Source organism: Thermobia domestica, chromosome 1 (genome assembly GCF_964235325.1).
Source record: "Thermobia domestica chromosome 1, izTheDome1.hap1.1, whole genome shotgun sequence".
Classification (NCBI taxonomy): Eukaryota; Metazoa; Arthropoda; class Insecta; order Zygentoma; family Lepismatidae; genus Thermobia; species Thermobia domestica.
In genome coordinates this window covers 240,477,317-240,494,456 of record NC_137454.1, presented here as the reverse complement: position 1 = coordinate 240,494,456, position 17,140 = coordinate 240,477,317, and the positions used below count along the sequence as shown (strand labels likewise).

General features: G+C 34.2%; 1 protein-coding gene across 1 annotated transcript in view; it reads right to left on the bottom strand.

Moving 5' to 3' along the window:
- The window catches only part of LOC145679156 (uncharacterized), a 163,901-nt gene extending 148,381 nt beyond the window's left edge, over positions 1–15,520 (bottom strand). The window contains exons 1-2 of the mRNA XM_081749749.1: positions 15,446–15,520; positions 6,055–6,148 (exon numbers count right to left, since the gene is read on the bottom strand). Coding sequence (XP_081605875.1) covers positions 6,055–6,148; positions 15,446–15,519 — 168 coding nt within the window. The 5' untranslated portion in view covers position 15,520. The remainder of the gene's footprint in view (positions 1–6,054; positions 6,149–15,445) is intronic.
- Positions 15,521–17,140: the final 1,620 nt, after the last annotated feature.

The window sequence follows — 17,140 nt, the reverse complement described above, 5'->3', positions numbered from 1 at the left end:
TATTTTTTTAATTAACTCATTTCTTTTTCTTTAACTTTCATAATTGACTTACATAAAAACTGTTCATGTTTAGGGGAAAACAAACAATCGCATAACAAGTTGGGCTGCGAATTAATATTCAATATAATAGAAATTTTCTTCTGTAAAAATAGGTTAACAGTAATTACAAAGTTTAGAATATTGTCAATTCAATAAGCAGTATTAAATTATTGCTATTTTTTATTGGATAACATAAACACTGATTTCTTCAGCTAAAAATATGTTTAGAGTAATCAGAACACTTTGTAACAACAGCCGAAAATATGATTCATTCACAGCAAATTCGATTTGTTAATTTCATCGCTTTCACATGTCATATGCATTAGCTTTCTTGTATATTTTTGTAGAAAATGATATTAATTCTCGTTAAATTTATTAAAAGTCTATTTAAAGTTAGCACAAAAGCATTTCTGATTATCATTTCTAGAATATACCTGTTTCGTTAACCTGTACTTACATATCTAAAAGAAGTTACGTCAGATTGCTCTATATTTGGAATTCAAAGAGGGTTACAGTGACCATCAGAATCTTTTTTTTTTTAATTAACTCATTTCTTTTTCTTTAACTTCCAATTTTATTTTTATCTTTTTAAACGACTTCTGCTTTATCCAAACACTTTGGTGTTAAGAGTGATAGTCAGTGTAGCCAACTTGGGGAAAAACTCCAATAGCGAAAAATCTTTCTTTCAGCATTGCAGCTTGTGAGATTCAAGCTTATATTATTTGGATACGCTTGACAAATTAACTACGCACCTGTTTTCCTAGCGCCTTGGAGACACCGTTATGGGGAAAACAGGATAGATTAAATTTAAGTCGTCATTCTTTTTAGATAGGAGTACTATTTTTTTAAAACTCAGAATTATTCAAAAACCGTACTTTGAACTTGAAGAAATGAAGTTCGAGCCCCGTGGACTCAACTTCACCTCTCCAAAACCATCATTCATTTTCTTTCGGATATTTTTGTGATAGGCAGATGAGTCACTACTCGTCGACACCATTCGCCTTTAATGGAATGTCAGGAATTCATTTTTCTTACGCAGTATTGGACTAATCCGTGGTTGCATTAGTTATTCTTTCTACTTAATATCATATACGCAAATCATAGTTAAGGAATCGAATTCCAAAATCATTACGTTTCAAATTTCTCTCTTTGGAAATTTGACGCGCGAACACGTAACCTTTGTTTATTCGTAATCTCACGTTGTAATACTATTTGGCGATCTGAACCAGAGACTTTTCTAAATTCTATTTACATGTACAAAATTTGGCTCAACCGGACCCGAAGCCAAGCACTCCCTGCGTCTCACAAAATTTGGGGGCCCAAACAGGGATCTATATCTATTTATTTTTTTAAATTTTTACTCATTAACAACGAACGATGTATTTTCTCATGCCATAAAAATTTGTTTCTATTTTTGATTTTTGCGAAACCAACTAGAGTTGAGAATTCACTCTGAATTATTTAAAAATATATATCTCGACGAGATTTATTGGTTTATACGTTTCATATCTGGACAATATTATAGTTGAACAAAAAATAAAGCTTAAGAGTTAATCACAATTTTGGGCAATATTTTATTAAGCAAAAATGTATGCAGCGATGTTGCTAGTATCGTAATAAAAAATTTGGTTAATGTATACTTCATATACTTCATACTTCATTATCAGTTTCATCTTAAGAGTTGATGTGGTTATCGTACAAAAATCAATAATATATAAGTATATATATAACTATTGTGGAAAGTGTACACTGGCTCAGTGGTAGAGCGTTCACCTCCAGTGCTTGGGGTCCCTGGTGCGATCCCAGCTCGTGCCGTGTGAGTTTTGTGATGGACAAACACCGTGCTCGTGGGTTTTCTCGGGGTTCTCCCGTTTCCTCCCACTTTCTTCATTCCACCATTTCATTCATTTCTCATCATCACCGTTTCTTTTAGCCTAGCCGGCATAAGCGTGGGACGTAAAACTTAAGATTTCATTTCATTTTCAAAAGTGTACACTACTGATTTTTCAAAAGTTTCAAAAATTTACATGTATTTGTACTGTACAAGACAGAATTTGTCGGACTTGTTTTGTACAATATCATTGTTCTTATAAAGAAATTAAAACATATAGTTCTGTTTCCACTGAGACAAATTTATTGAGTATGTTTGCGATCAATGAAGTACCGACCCTTATACTTGATTTAAAAAAAATACAACTTCCAGGCATTTGTTTGACCAATTTATCCAACTTTTGCTAAGCTTGTCGACTTCAGTAGCTATGAAGAGCCTTCCAAAGACCTTCATTATCCGTTGGTGTATATATTTACGGACTGTCCTCTCAAGCTCATCTTACAGAGCTCCATGGGTGACAAATCCGCTGACTGTTCAATGATTCCAATGTAAGCGTCTTTTTTGTATTACAGAAAATTGCTGCATAGCTTGGAAGAATATTAGGCATGGTAATCCTGTTGTAGTACAAAGTTGCAACTCCAAATCCGCGTTCCTAATGGAATTCCATGCCTCAACTAAACATTGGGAAACACATATTTTTCATTATTTTATTAATTCGAACTAAATTATCAAGTTGGAAGTTTGTAAAACATCGACAAATAGTGACGTTCCTTCTAAGTGCTTTGCTGAAGGCATTACACGATCGGAGTGAAAGCTCTCTTCGGAACGACTTCGAACTTCAAGCATTGGAAAGCAAAAGTTAGATTCGTCAGTAAAGAGTGCCCTCTTCTATTGTTCATCCTTCTAATTTTTATTTTATTTTATTTTGGCTCAGCAGTATTTTTTGCAATGTTTCCTGCTTCAAAGAATAGTTACTTTACATCAATTTTACCTCTAAGACCATATATATGACGGTACAAGGCTACCGTACTTTTTTATAGTGATTCGAAATGGCTTTTTCATAGTTCTCTTAGTTCTCTGGACAAGTTAATATTTATTCCACTTGCTTGCTTTCCAAGTGAACTTGTCTTTGAAAGAAGGTGTTATTTTTGGACGATCAGTACGTTTCCGTGTAATATATACACCCCTTTGCGACTACATTTGAAGAGCTGACACACTGCTCCTCACTTGATCACTAGTCGATTTATCGCAGAGAATAAATCTCATCTCTCAAATAACCATTTGAACATATGCTTTCTTCGATTCTTAGTTAACAGTATTTCTTCTGCAGTTTATACTATTTGCATGTTGTTCACATTATTCAACTGGTTCACGCGAATGAAAACAGTAAGTTAGCATGTTTCAGATTTGCATCCAACTCTGCCGATATTACGACACGACTGAACATCGTGTACACAACTGTTCGTAGAAGTAAAGAGAAGGGTTCATACACCATAGGTTTCGTCGAAACGATGGATCATCAAATATACCGCGACGTTTGGTGTCCCTTTATTAGTTATCTGTTTATTGCCAGACAGCTTTCCCCAATAAATTTGTCTTGACGTCAACAAGACCATGAATTTTGTCCTTATGTGAAGAACGTTGTTGAAATGATTGATATGACTTGGAGAGAGAAATGGAAACGTCAGAGAGATTAGTCCACAAAATAATTCGATCCGATATTGGAAAAACTACAAACAAAATATATATAAGATGTAGAGAAGAAACACTTTCACTCTATACCAGGGTTTGTCAACAGGAAGTCGTAATGGGAAATGAACAAGATAAATACAACTCGACCTACCAGTGGAAAAAATATTGTTGTAGGTTATTGTGAATTTCTTATTTTGATAGACATATTAATATTTTCATACTTGTTTTCAAATACAGGAAAGAATATTAAAGAGACAGAGAGTCGTTTGAAAAACAGTTGAAGTAAAAGAGGAATTGCCCTTGAAAAACTACATATTGAAATACAAGAAAAATAGAAATATAACTTTAAGAATACAAGTATAAGTGATAATCAGCAATAATCAAAAGTCATTTCAAACCTGAAATTACTTGTAGCGGCGTCTCAGGCAAGAGGAAATGATAAAATGAGGTCGTGATATGAAATAGGTTGAGAACGCCTGCTCTAGACATATTAATATTAATATTTAAAAAATAAAGTTTTTTTATATCGGATAATTAATATAACAATCATGTAGATGGTTTAAAGTTTGATCCTACGTTAAATAGTTTTACTATATTATTTGATGCTTAAAGTTCTTTTCGCATATACGTCAATTAAATTAGCTACCATCTGGATAGTTTGATTCAATGTTAAATAGTTTTGCATATTTTCTTAATGTTTAAAACTCTTTTCCTCATGGTGCCGCGGTGGCTCAGTGGTAGAGCGTTCACCTCTGGTGCTTAGGGTCCCGGGTTCGATCCCAGTCCCCGCCAAGTGAACTTTGTGGTTGACAAACAACGTGTGTGTGGGTTTTCTCGGGGTTCTCCCGTTTCCTCCCACATTCTTCATTCATTACTCATAATCACCGTCTTCTTTACCCTCACCGGCATAACTGTGGGACGTAAAACTCAAAGATTTCATTTCATTTCATTTTTCTTTTTCTCATATAAGGCAATTAAGCTAGCAGCCATGTGAGTGGTTTAATGTTTGACTCAATGTCAAATAATTTTACACATTCAACGCACAATTATTTAAAATGTGTAAAGGACTATTCTCATACAAATTTTATTACGTTCAACTTATTATTTTTTGTTTACTGAAAAACACACAAGAAATTTCACGTAAAAACAATACCTATGATAACACTGCCATACATCTGTCACTTGTGAAGAACGGAATTATTTCACAATTTTGCCGTCTGCACAACTATAGCAGTAGCTTAGCGTGTACTTATATAGAGGCACTGAATCAAGGAAAAGCTGTAAGGGCTAAGAGCATCATCAGTGATTCTGTGTCAACTTGGCTGAAAATCTGGGAATGTACAAGATCAACTAATAGGATCTTATGTCTTGTCGACAGCTTGAATGGACTTTAGGTATCTCCTGTTCGTTCGAGATGTATTACCCGCTGTACTTTGCTGTGATGCTGTACCTTTGGACGTCCGCGTGACGATCAAGTGCAGCATGACAGCACACGTGCCCCTTCAATGTTATGTTCTCCATTAGTTGAATATCAACTTCCCTAATCTTTGAATTGGAAGGGGAAGTTTCGTCCAATGGCCAGCGCACTCTCAGGATCTCACTCCTCTCGATTCTTCATTTGGGAACATGTCAAGTTATTAGTGTATGAAAGGCCAGTAACATTCGAGAAGGGTACTAGTTACCTGCTAGGGTACTAGTTACCTGCTTGATTGGGCAACAGAAGCCGGCGATATTTGATGCATTCAGTGCACAAGGTAAACAACTTTTGTTATTTTGGACACATTTCATCTTTAAGATCTCTATCTGAATCTCCTTTCAGAGCTTCAAATATTCATGTCCAAATATTGAAAATATATCTTACAAGGTAAAAGAAAGTTCAAACTTTTCCATGTAATTAAGCGTTCCATATAAACTTTATGTCTATTTTTCTCACAACTTTGGTAATGCGACTTGCTTCCATTGTGCTCTGAGTGTCCCTTTTGAGAGTGCAGCGAAATTTCAGGCAGCATTGTACTACATGGATCGAGGTTGATTGTCGATACTTTGAACAGTTACTTATAACCACTGTGCGTTACTTATAACTACAGTGGGGCATTATTATTACATGTAGAACTTCCTTCTAAGCTGAAAATTCTAAACAAAACTTATGAATTGCAATGCACATGTTAGTTTATTTCGTAGATTGCTATCCAAAGAGTATATATTGTTTCATTGACTTTTTTACACGGTGGAATGGGACACTACTAGTTCTCCCTAACTACTAACTTAGTGTACACCACTCTGCAATTCCACAATTGTTACTTTACTCTATTCTATAACACCATAAATTAATTTTTAAAAAAAAATCAAAAACATCATTTTCGTACTTACACTATATCTATAGCTAATTATACTGTATGTACTCGTATGGTGAACTTGTTTCTCATTGGATGCAAATAATTTATTTTTCTAAACCTATTACTATGGATCATTTTATAAGCAGTAATTCTTACGCATTGATTTCCAGTTTCAGTGAGTGATGTATCATTTGAAATTGATTGCCTTATTTGATCTTCATTTTCTGGTCCTTGTTCACAAGAGAGGCGTCTGTGAATGGAAAAAAGGTTTCTTATAAGACTTAAATGCATTTTATTCTATATTTAATTGATTTGTCTGTCCTTATCTAAGATGCTTAATCCTACAGATTTCTTTAGAATGACTTCGAAATAAATAGGCCATATTGAACACATATTTCTTTATATTAATTCTTTGTAGGTTACTAAAAGCTGCAGAAATACTGAAATTCACTCATTCCTTTCAATATTATTTCTGCTTATTGTAAATGTCTACTATTACGGAGAGCTCAATAACTCGAAATTCGATATCCTGCTCTTCGGTTAATTTGACCAATTGGTTTAGGAAGTTAGATTTTATTTCGTACCTGAAAGCCATTTGAAACTTATACATTCAAAGTACAGCGTAGTAGACGTCGTAGCAGTAATGTATGTGCTGCTGCTAGAGATGCTGAATAATAGTTGCAATACTGCTATCATCATTTCCTTCACTCTTATTCAAGCTTTTAAGCAATTTGAAAAGCTATTGCAGTCCTGTACCTTTGTTTTGACAAAAATAAGCAACATACAATTTTCCTTTTATTAAAACGCTGAACATATGCTGATAAAAGCTATTCATATTAAAGTATAAGGACATATGTTAATTAAGCAGAACTACCTCATTTTCCTTCAGTAAACAAGAAAAGAGGAAATTGACAGAGACTAGAAGGAAGCATTACAATGAAAGAAGAAAATAAAAAGAGGAAGATAGGTAGAATAAGATAGTTTCACGACGAGTCAAAGAATATGTAGAGAGACAGAGAACATGTGTGAGAATTTGAATCGAACATGTAGTATGAATATTGAAGAGCAAAAGTAATCAAACAATATAAAAAAGTTTTCGAATAATTCGATACGAATTATGACAATATATTCTGAGCGGAATTCGAACACACGTTACAGGCTAGAATTCAAATTCAAACAATCTCCTATTACTTGCTGAACGAATGTCCTATCACTGAGTTAACCCATATTCGTATACGTCAGTACTTTTTAAGGGAGGGCAAGTGGAAGGGCTGAGAAATCATTGGACTACAGTTATTATTTGAATACTGAAAATAAGATCTACCTTACAATATAACTTATCGGGTAAAATGATGCCACTGGGGGCACCCGTCCCACCCTCATCTCTAGCGTCGTCAGTGATACACGAATATCTGTCAGCATCAACTAACGAGATATTTCTAAGAAATTAATATTTTACAAAGATGAACTGTTCTGTGAAACTAATTATCACAGAAATACAAGTTTCAAATAGCTCAGTGCTACGTTTTCTTTCCAACAAAGGGAGGCTTATGTTCGGTTCTTAGTTCAGCAATCAGTTTCTGATTGTATTATTCTTAATGAATAGCTTCTTGTTAGTTTACATAACCGATTTATTGCAACGAATTAACTATTCTGTTTTCTGCATCTTGTTTGTGTATTTAAGCTGGAAATATCTTCTTCGACGTGTATGTAACTAAAATAACAATAATAAATAAATAGATTTTACTATTTAAAAAATTAAATTATATCTTAGATTTCTAACGTCAATATTTGTTACAAAATTTAACTCATGTTCAGTGAAATGGTTTCCAAAAGAGGTTCATAAACGCGATTTTTTATAATTTTTGTCTTGCTTACCTAATTTCCCATGAATATCATATCGCGTGTGTGTCCCTCCTTGTGTAAGTAAATAATACCATATTTTAAAGTCTAGTGAAATTTGTCTTTTCTTTTTTCTTCTGTTACTAGAAATGTTTTATAAGATTCCTGATCTGTTATTTTCAACTGAATGTTCTATGAAGTTATTTTGCTGCTCGCCTTCTTAGTGAGAAGGAAGGAGCCGGCAAAACACTCGATTTGGATAAAATACACAGGTGACAGGAAAAGATGAACGTCAATAGCGTAAGGCTCAACCATTTGAAATCACTTAATGTCAGATAAAAAGATTCTTAATAGAATTAATTATTATTTTTCGTACACAAGTTGTACTCTATTTAGAGAATTCAACACAAACATAATTCAATTTTAACCGACTTTTTTTTTTTAAAAAAAAAAAAGAAGTTCTCAATTTGACCTGTATGCATGTATATTTGTAGGTATGTTCTCGAATACATCGAGACCCGTTGGTTATATTAAGATGTGGTTTTCACTAATTAAATAAACTATTTCCAGATAGGGTTGTTACGTATAACGTATTTGAAATAATGATAACTATTAATTCATTATTTATAAAAAAAAATCAAACACACCCTGCAACACGTTAGGAAACATTCTTATTCTAAAGAACGGGTGTGGTGCGGGAGACTGGTAGAAGAGTGTTCACCTCTGGTGCGCATGGTCTCTGGTTCGATATCAGCTCTCGCCAAGTGGGATTTGTAATGGACAGACTGTGTGCAAAGATTTTCTCGGAGTTCTTCCTCTCTTACTACATTATTCATTACACTATTCTATCATTTCTCATCAGTATAGTTTCCATTAGCCTACGCTGCACAATTGTGGGACGTAAAACTGAAATATTTAATTTCACTTCCTAAAATACGCGGCAACGGATAATCAACAAAGTAAGGTAGGTTGCATATAACAAAGGGGTATATTTGTAGCCAACCTTCTCCAAATGGTTTATCACTGTTTGGAGATGAATATTAACACCTGACCGCTATGTGCATCACCGGTGATTCGCAGTGGGTGTACTTTGCGGAGTCATATGCATCATTTATGATTCACAGGCTTCGCATCCTTGCTTTTGAAGCCGAGCGAATCTCCCGTGATGCAAAAACACATAAGTTTTAAATAATGAAATAAATTCTCCGGCCTCAGAAAGATGTTCGGCGTCCTTGGTTTTCTGCTCCCGACAATTTTTACCCAAAAATTATTTAATCAATTGATACATATTTTTGTACAATAAAAATGTCCCCACGACGCGCCTTACCAAATTTCGCTCTGGCAGGCAACGTGTTAAGATCATTGGCTTTGTCAGGACTTGTTACATGCAGTCTTGCTCAACTTTTGCCAGGATATCATCCACGTTTTCTGTGATTAGTCGGCCACTGCGATGAGTATTTTGGATATCGAAATTCCAAAACGTAAGCGAATGAACTATCATTTGGCTGTTGTATTTGATAACGTATCTGTCCATAAAGAGTACAAGTATCTTCACGGGTTTACTCAGCATTTAAGCCTTCATCGAAATAAAATTGTAAAGTGTATAGCAGTTTTGCGGATAGTTCACTCATCTTCAATATCTTACTTCTGATTATAAAAGTTCTAATACTGTTTGCATATCTACTAGTTTCAACTATCAGCTGTCAAACGTCGTAATGCGTGATCTGCTGTGACTGATACGCGAAAGCGATTTCGGACACTAACGCCATCTCATGTACAGGCACGAACAATATTAAATAGAGCTTCGAGGTATAAGAAAATACAGCTCTTTCCTACAGCTGAATTGTTTTACTGTACACACCAAAACAACCAAACTGATAGTTGGACAACCAAATTAACAGTATATACATACTCGAAAACATGACATGCCTTGATATTTCTCCATTTGAAGCAAGAAATATGAGCATCACGTAGAGAAAGAACCACGGGATAATTAGACAGAAATTCCATTCACGTTAAAGTCTAAGATATAAGAATTAAAGAAAAGGAAATAATAATATGCAGCATGCAAAGATAGAAAAAAGTGTGGAAAGCAAAATTAAATAAAAAACAAAGAAAGAGGGAAAGAAAATAGCAAAATACATGGAAATAAATGAAATTTTAACGATAAATGCTAAAAAAATCTGCGTCTCCTCCCCCCCCCCCAGCCTATCCTCTCTCTCTTGGACTTTTTGAACACCTCTTGTAGGATGGATCAGTTATCTGTCTCACTATTATTCTGTCCACCACAGCGCCTACACGCCATTTCGGTAAGTAATATTCGCACTTGCCTTCATAATCATTCATGAATGTGTGTAGTCTTCAACTCGCTCCAGTTCCATAACGATCAAAAATTGAACACATGTTCATAGGACTTTTCCCCATTTATTTTCACATGTAGAATCACCTCACATATTATGTGACACTCCTTCTGAATATATATGGAAATAGGCAACTGTACGATGTATTGACATCTTCCTCAGATTCAATGATCATATTATTATTATTATTATTATTATTATTATTATTATTATTATTATTATTATTATTATTATTATTTAAGTATTGGATCAATAAATCAGTACCTTGAAATAGATAAGTAGAATCTCGGCACCTGAAACTACTTTTTTAAAAATTATCAATTTTCCCGTACCCGGACGATAGCATGTAGTCAATTGTCCACTGTTGCATGATATGCGATACCACGAGTATCAACCGGTATGGGAAGTGAGTAGCCCGTAGAACTCGTTCTCTTTTAAGACCTGCTATGCTGATAAAAGAGTATAGCGTATTTTTAACTCCTATTTACCATAACAGAAATTACATAAAATCTAGGCTACGGCATAGCAGCAGACTACGAACACATATTCCAAACTCTATATAACATAGCAGATATTACACACGAAAGGCTGCGACTACCTTTCGCAACCCCTATTTAACGTAGTAGAGAATATACTGTATACAACTATAAACATATTTTCCAATTCATATTTAACATAGTAGGGAATACACAGTACTATGGACACATATTCCAACTCCTATTCAACATAGCAGAAATTCGACCAGATATGGGAAAATGAGTACCCCGTAGAACTCGTTATGTCCTCATTTTCAACCCTATGTTAAATAGTAGAGCTCACACACAAAAGGCTATGACTTCTTTTTCAACCCCTTACATGCAGAATTACAAAATATCTATCTAACATATCTAGCAGAAATTACATAGAGTCTAGTATACAATCACACATATTCCAATGCCTATTTAACATAGAAGAAATTACACACAGTTTAGACTATTTAACCTACATAAAAACTGAAAATAATACGGACAAATATTCCAACCCCTTTTCAAGCAGAATTTCCCAAAATTACACAACCTTCAACCTCTTATTCCAACCTCATTACCATTTTTACCAACCCCTATGCAATATAGTAGAAATTACACAGAGTTTAGGCTATGAACACATATTTCAACCCCTATTTAACATAGCAGAGAATACGTAAAATGGCTACGAACACATTTTCCTCCACAAACACCAACACAAGAAAGAATATGACCTATCTAACGACCTATATGTAACATAGCAGAGCTTACGATTATGGTATCGTTTTTTCAACCCCTATGTAACATAGTAGAGCTTACACAAGAAAGGTTATGACCCGTTCTCTTTTACCACACATTCTTTTTAACACTTATTTTACACAGGACTTGCATCAAACATGATATATGAGGGTTTTCGAATATGCTCATTATGAATATTATTATGAATATTATTAGTTTATGTTGGATACGCCCTTTTATAAAAAATAACCAATTTGCATGAAACTCGGTACATAGGGGCTTTTGAACATGCTGATCACGAATATTTTATCAGCATGTTAGTTGAGTTGATTTTGAGTTTAACGTCCCTATCAGCAGCTAGACTATATGAGACGGGACCTACTGATTAACATGGAATGCGAACCACATGATCTTCCTCCGGGAATTGAACCCGGGTCTCCCCGGCCTAGGTCTTAATGTGGAATACGCTCTTTTATAAGTATTTTAATTAATTTGCATGAAACTCTGTATATAGACCTAAGGGGTTTAGAACATGTTGATCATGAATATCGTATTATTTTTACCTAGGTCTTATAGTTTATATGGGATACGTCCTTTTATAAAAATATTAATAATTAACCAGTATAACAGGTAAACGGATTAAAATATTAAAATTCTGTTTTCACGTTTAGCAATGGGACGTTGACTACAATGTACCGCAAAAGTTGTAACTTCGAGGTCCAAAGTCTAATATTTAACTGTGAAATAATTGCCTTTTTTTACTCGTAAATGGTACAACATTAAAATTCTGTTTACAGTTTCGATATAAAGGTAGCAAATAGTTTATGTGAAAAAAGTGGTGAACTAAAGAGTATGGCACCTTTGTCTAACCCTATTTAAGATAGTAGAGATTACACAAGAAAAGGCGAACATTGTCCTAGAGTGAGATTATATAAACGGCATATTTGTTGTCTTTTAACATAGCAGCTGACCTTTTATACCTCTACTTATCATAACAGAAATCACACAAGAAAGACTATGACCCTTCTAATGACCCTACGTAACATAGCAGAAATTTTTTTCAACCCTACTTAACATAACAGAGATTATACAACTATTATAAAAGCCCATGGTGTCTTTTTCAGCCCATACAAAATACATTCTATAGACCCTCTTTTTGACACGCTTTATGCAGGTCAGAAGTCAAAGATCAAATAAATGGTACACTATATCACTCATAAATGGTATAAATGCAATAAGAAGTACCCTGAGGTCAAAGATCAAATATTAAATAGTTTCCAAACAACGAAACATATTGAGATTCTGTTTGCAGTGACCTCTTGTATTCGACGTAATCACACATAGTAAGCAAATTTATAAGACTATGAAAACAGCAGTAGAATTTTTCAATAAACCAGTAGTAAAGCAGCAGTAAACGTTTGTTTTCCACGATCTATCAAACAACGTATCTTCGACTTTTTGAAAATTCCCAGTTCACCCCTCACCCACCAAACGTGGGCAAGTGAACCTCATATTTGACCCATTTTCTAGGCCACTCAGCAGTATATACATAGACAATGATATTTATTGATATTTTTAAATGATGAACATGAAAATCGTACTGCAATTAAAGTTGGACAGTGGTTATTGCTTAACTACTTAGGGAAGAAATCAGTGAAACATTTTGTTGGCCAAGTAATTCAAGTAGTTGATTCCTTTTATAATATCAGATTTGTTCGCAAAAATAATGAGTGGTACTATATTTTACTGGCCAAAACAAGAGGATGTGGACACTGTATACACTGATGATCTGGTCCTGATGTTGTCTTTGCCTGTGCTAATGCGGAATATGAACCTTTTTTTTTAAGTTTAATCTGAGGGTCTGAGTACTAAATAGATGTTCATACAGTAAATAGATTACTTTTGATAGATAGCTCAATGTTTTTGCGGCAAATCTGTTTATCTTGTTTCATGTATACTTCTGTTAAGCATTGTTACTTTTTACAAGCACGAGTAATGTGCTGCTTCTTTCACGTACTATGAGAACTGCATTTTTTTTTTTTTTTTTTTTTTTTGTACAGGTATTGTACACAGCAGGTCAGTATCAAAAGTTCATTAATATGAGTACTGCATTCACAGAAGCAGAATAGTTGTATTTAATATAATTTGTTTTTCAGTGTTCATTTTTTTTGAATGTACAATTTTGTTTGGTTATATATATATATATATATATATATATATATATATATATATATATATATATATATATATAGAAATATATTATATTAAGGTTGGTATATTAAGGTCTCATGCTGAAAGTATTTTGGTTCAGTGACACTATTTAGTTAGCCAATTCGCCTAATAGAAGTTCTACCTTACACAACTTCCATTTTCCATGTGACCTGTATGTAAACGGACAAAATCTGCCAGAAGTATGTCATGTTACATATCTACAGAATCAGCTAAAAGAGCACGGTTCTACTTTATCAGCACTGCCCCTCTTACAGACACCTACACCAAGATAATGGCAATTCAACTGATTGTATCAGCATTGCTCCGACCTCGGGCCAATGCTAATACAGTACTAATTATTATTATTTCTGTAAAATGTCAACACTAATTAATCCCATTTTTGCATTAATGTGAAGATCTAGGAAGGATGTACGTAAAATAATTTTATTTGAAACTCAAGCTGTAATCATTTTGAAATTACACACTTTTTTACCCGAAAAGTATATTAGTATTGCCTCGTTTGACGGTACTATATTCAAAAACAAAATCAATTGATTAATTTGAATCAATAATAAAATAAACGAAAAATAAATCACAAACTTGCTCATTAGGACACAATGCTATTTATTAAACCATAGTATTTTATTAATGCACAGCATGCTGTCATGATTCAGGAGCATATATAATTCCATGGAAGTTTAAATAAAGGGTATGTATGAATCAGCAGTAATGTCTTAGCAACAATGCATACAATATGTATCACTGAATGTTTTATTTGAATATGTGTCAGTTGAGGTTTATGAAGGATATTACTTCAGTTTTCCGTCTGTAACTTTTTTCTGGGTAGTTATGTCAGAGTACCTGCTGAGACCTTTTTTTTATCATGAAAAGATTTAAAAAAAAAAACTTTTTAATGCGTTTGTACTGTCTCTTGCTATTCTGAAAATGCGTCCTCTAACCAACTTCAAAAGTGGAGAGGATGTGCAAATCCATTCTTTTATATTGATGTATATATTGTGGACGTGTTTACGTATAAGTTTTACATATTTACATCACCGTTTTTACACCGCGATTGAAGTGTTTCATGGTCTGGCTCGAAGGATTACGGCCTGGTAAAAAAAAAAAAAAAACTGTTAGATTAAAGTTTATCGAAGACCAAAATAATCTAAGTTCTATCTAACAGATCTATTAAGGTTAATATTTAGATTAAAAACAAATCTTTCTTCTTTCAACATTCTCTTTTATTTGCTTTACTTTACCCTATTAAAATACAGCATTCAAAGACAAAGAAAACATAATGAGGCAAACTCAAAGTGTTATGCTTATCTATCCATCTGAATTGATCGATCGCTAATCGTCCATTCAAAGCTCACTTACAACTGGGAATCAGATGAAGATATACCTATAATATCAGTAGTGTCTTCCCACTTCATCTAATTCTCATTCCGTATAATATTTTACCCGCTGTCATTCATAGATATAAACTACAGACCTCATTTTTATCTGTGAATGACTTGCATTGGTTTTGAAAAACCTTACTTTCCTGGTAGTTCCATATAAATTCCATGGGGATCTGAGGGCATTCTTTTAGAATAGACCAATAAATTTCTCAACCGTTGCAGTGTGAAAATTATAATTAAAACATTTTAATCTGTGTGTTCCCACTCATAACTTAGACGTAGGTGCTCCGATTCGGCCCTTATTTGAAACAATATACTTCCTCGGCGAATTCATCTGTTTCCTCACTGACAGATACGAACCTAGTTATTGACGGATATAAGATTAGAATTATTATTCTTTTAAAATTTGTTCGTATAAACGAGCTAGAAAAATACATGTGAATTCGTTTAACTTGCATTTGAATATACTTAATTACTCATCATATTTTCATACCTTTTTCCTCCGCCAGAAGTTCCAACAGATTCAAATTCCCCTTCTTGATGTATCACATTGTTTTCAGATGCCATGTTTCCTGAATAAAAAGGAGACAAAGGAGTAATAACTAATATTACGCATTAAAAGTGTATATCTTGCCTTCTCATATATTGCTAAGACGCTAGAACATAAATGAAAATATTAGTAATGAAATTCCATGCGTTATTTCATATTATTCCAGTATAATCCGTAGATTAATTATACAATAATTTAATGTTTTTATTGTGTATATATTGTAAAATGAAATGAAATCTTTAAGTTTTACGTCCCACGATTATGCCGGTTAGGCTAAAGGAGACGGTGATAATGAGAGATGAGTGAAATGGTGGAATGAAGAAAGTAGGAGGAAACGGGAGAAAACCTACGAGCACGGTGTTTGTCCACCACAAAGTTCACTTGGCGGGGGCTGGGATCCAACCCGGGACCCCAAGCACCAGAGGTGAACGCTCTACCACCGAGCCACTGTGTATATATTGTGTTACGAAGTATTTTCGAAGTAAAACTAAAGAAAGGTAAGTCATTTTTTTTCTTCCCAGAAAAGGGAAGAATTACTACATGTTTTGAAATCAGAGTAGTCCCATTGATTTTATAAGTAACAGTTATCTATTAAGTACCTAAGTTATGTGTATTTTGTGTTAATAAGTTTAAAGTTATACCGGGTGTCCGGTGAGGAAATGCAAAGATTTTGGGAGGTGATAGGGGAGGTCATTCTAAACCAAAATGCCTATATGAACATGGGGTCTAATCCCCTTCGTTTCGGAGATAGGGGAGAAAGTAAGTTTTTGCCGCTTGCACTTCTCAAGATCCGTGTGAAAGCTTATAGAACACCCTGTGGTTGGTTTTACGTTAAGTGTTATACCTCGTTTTAAAGCTACTGAAACAGGCTTTCAGTGCATACAAGAGGGAAATAATGAAGGGAACATTTTCGAATTGTGCTATAAAATTCCCTTTTTCAAAAAATTTTTCGCCATTCTTGGGTGGAAACACTGGCAATAGAATAGCAGGATCTAATTGGGGGAAAACGATGCTGTATACCACAAACCCAGGTGAAATGTCAATTTAGTATCTTCATTAGAAAGCAGAGAAAAATGCTTACGAAAGAATTTAATCATAAAAAAAGATTTCTACTGGAACCAAACAATTGTGTTGATTGAACACTTACACAGTAATTATGTCTCTTATTGGAATATTATTGGTATTACTGTATTATTCGAAGAATTGTGGGACCTTACAAGAGTCAATCTACAATCACGTGGATTAATACGATTGTAATACTTATGAGTTTAATAATCGCCGAAAAGTATATTAATTAGAGCACAATAGGAATGTAGTTGAATACAATGGCAGGCACGAGGGCAGACCCAGATGTAACACTACTAGCGTTCATCTTCAACATTATTATTTGGAGCGTGCAGCACATTTTCAAAGATACCACCTTCCTCCTGAATGCACTTTGCAGTGCGCCTCAGGACATCCATTGTTGCCCGATGGATGTCTGCTGGTCGCTCTTTGACGGTATTAAATGCCTGTTGAATATTCTGGAGTAAGTCTTCTCGTGAGTTGGCCCTCTGTCTGTACACAATGTCCTTCAACCACCCCCACAAGAAAAGATCCAAAGGTGTAAGATCCGAGGAGCGGGGTTGCCAGTGAATC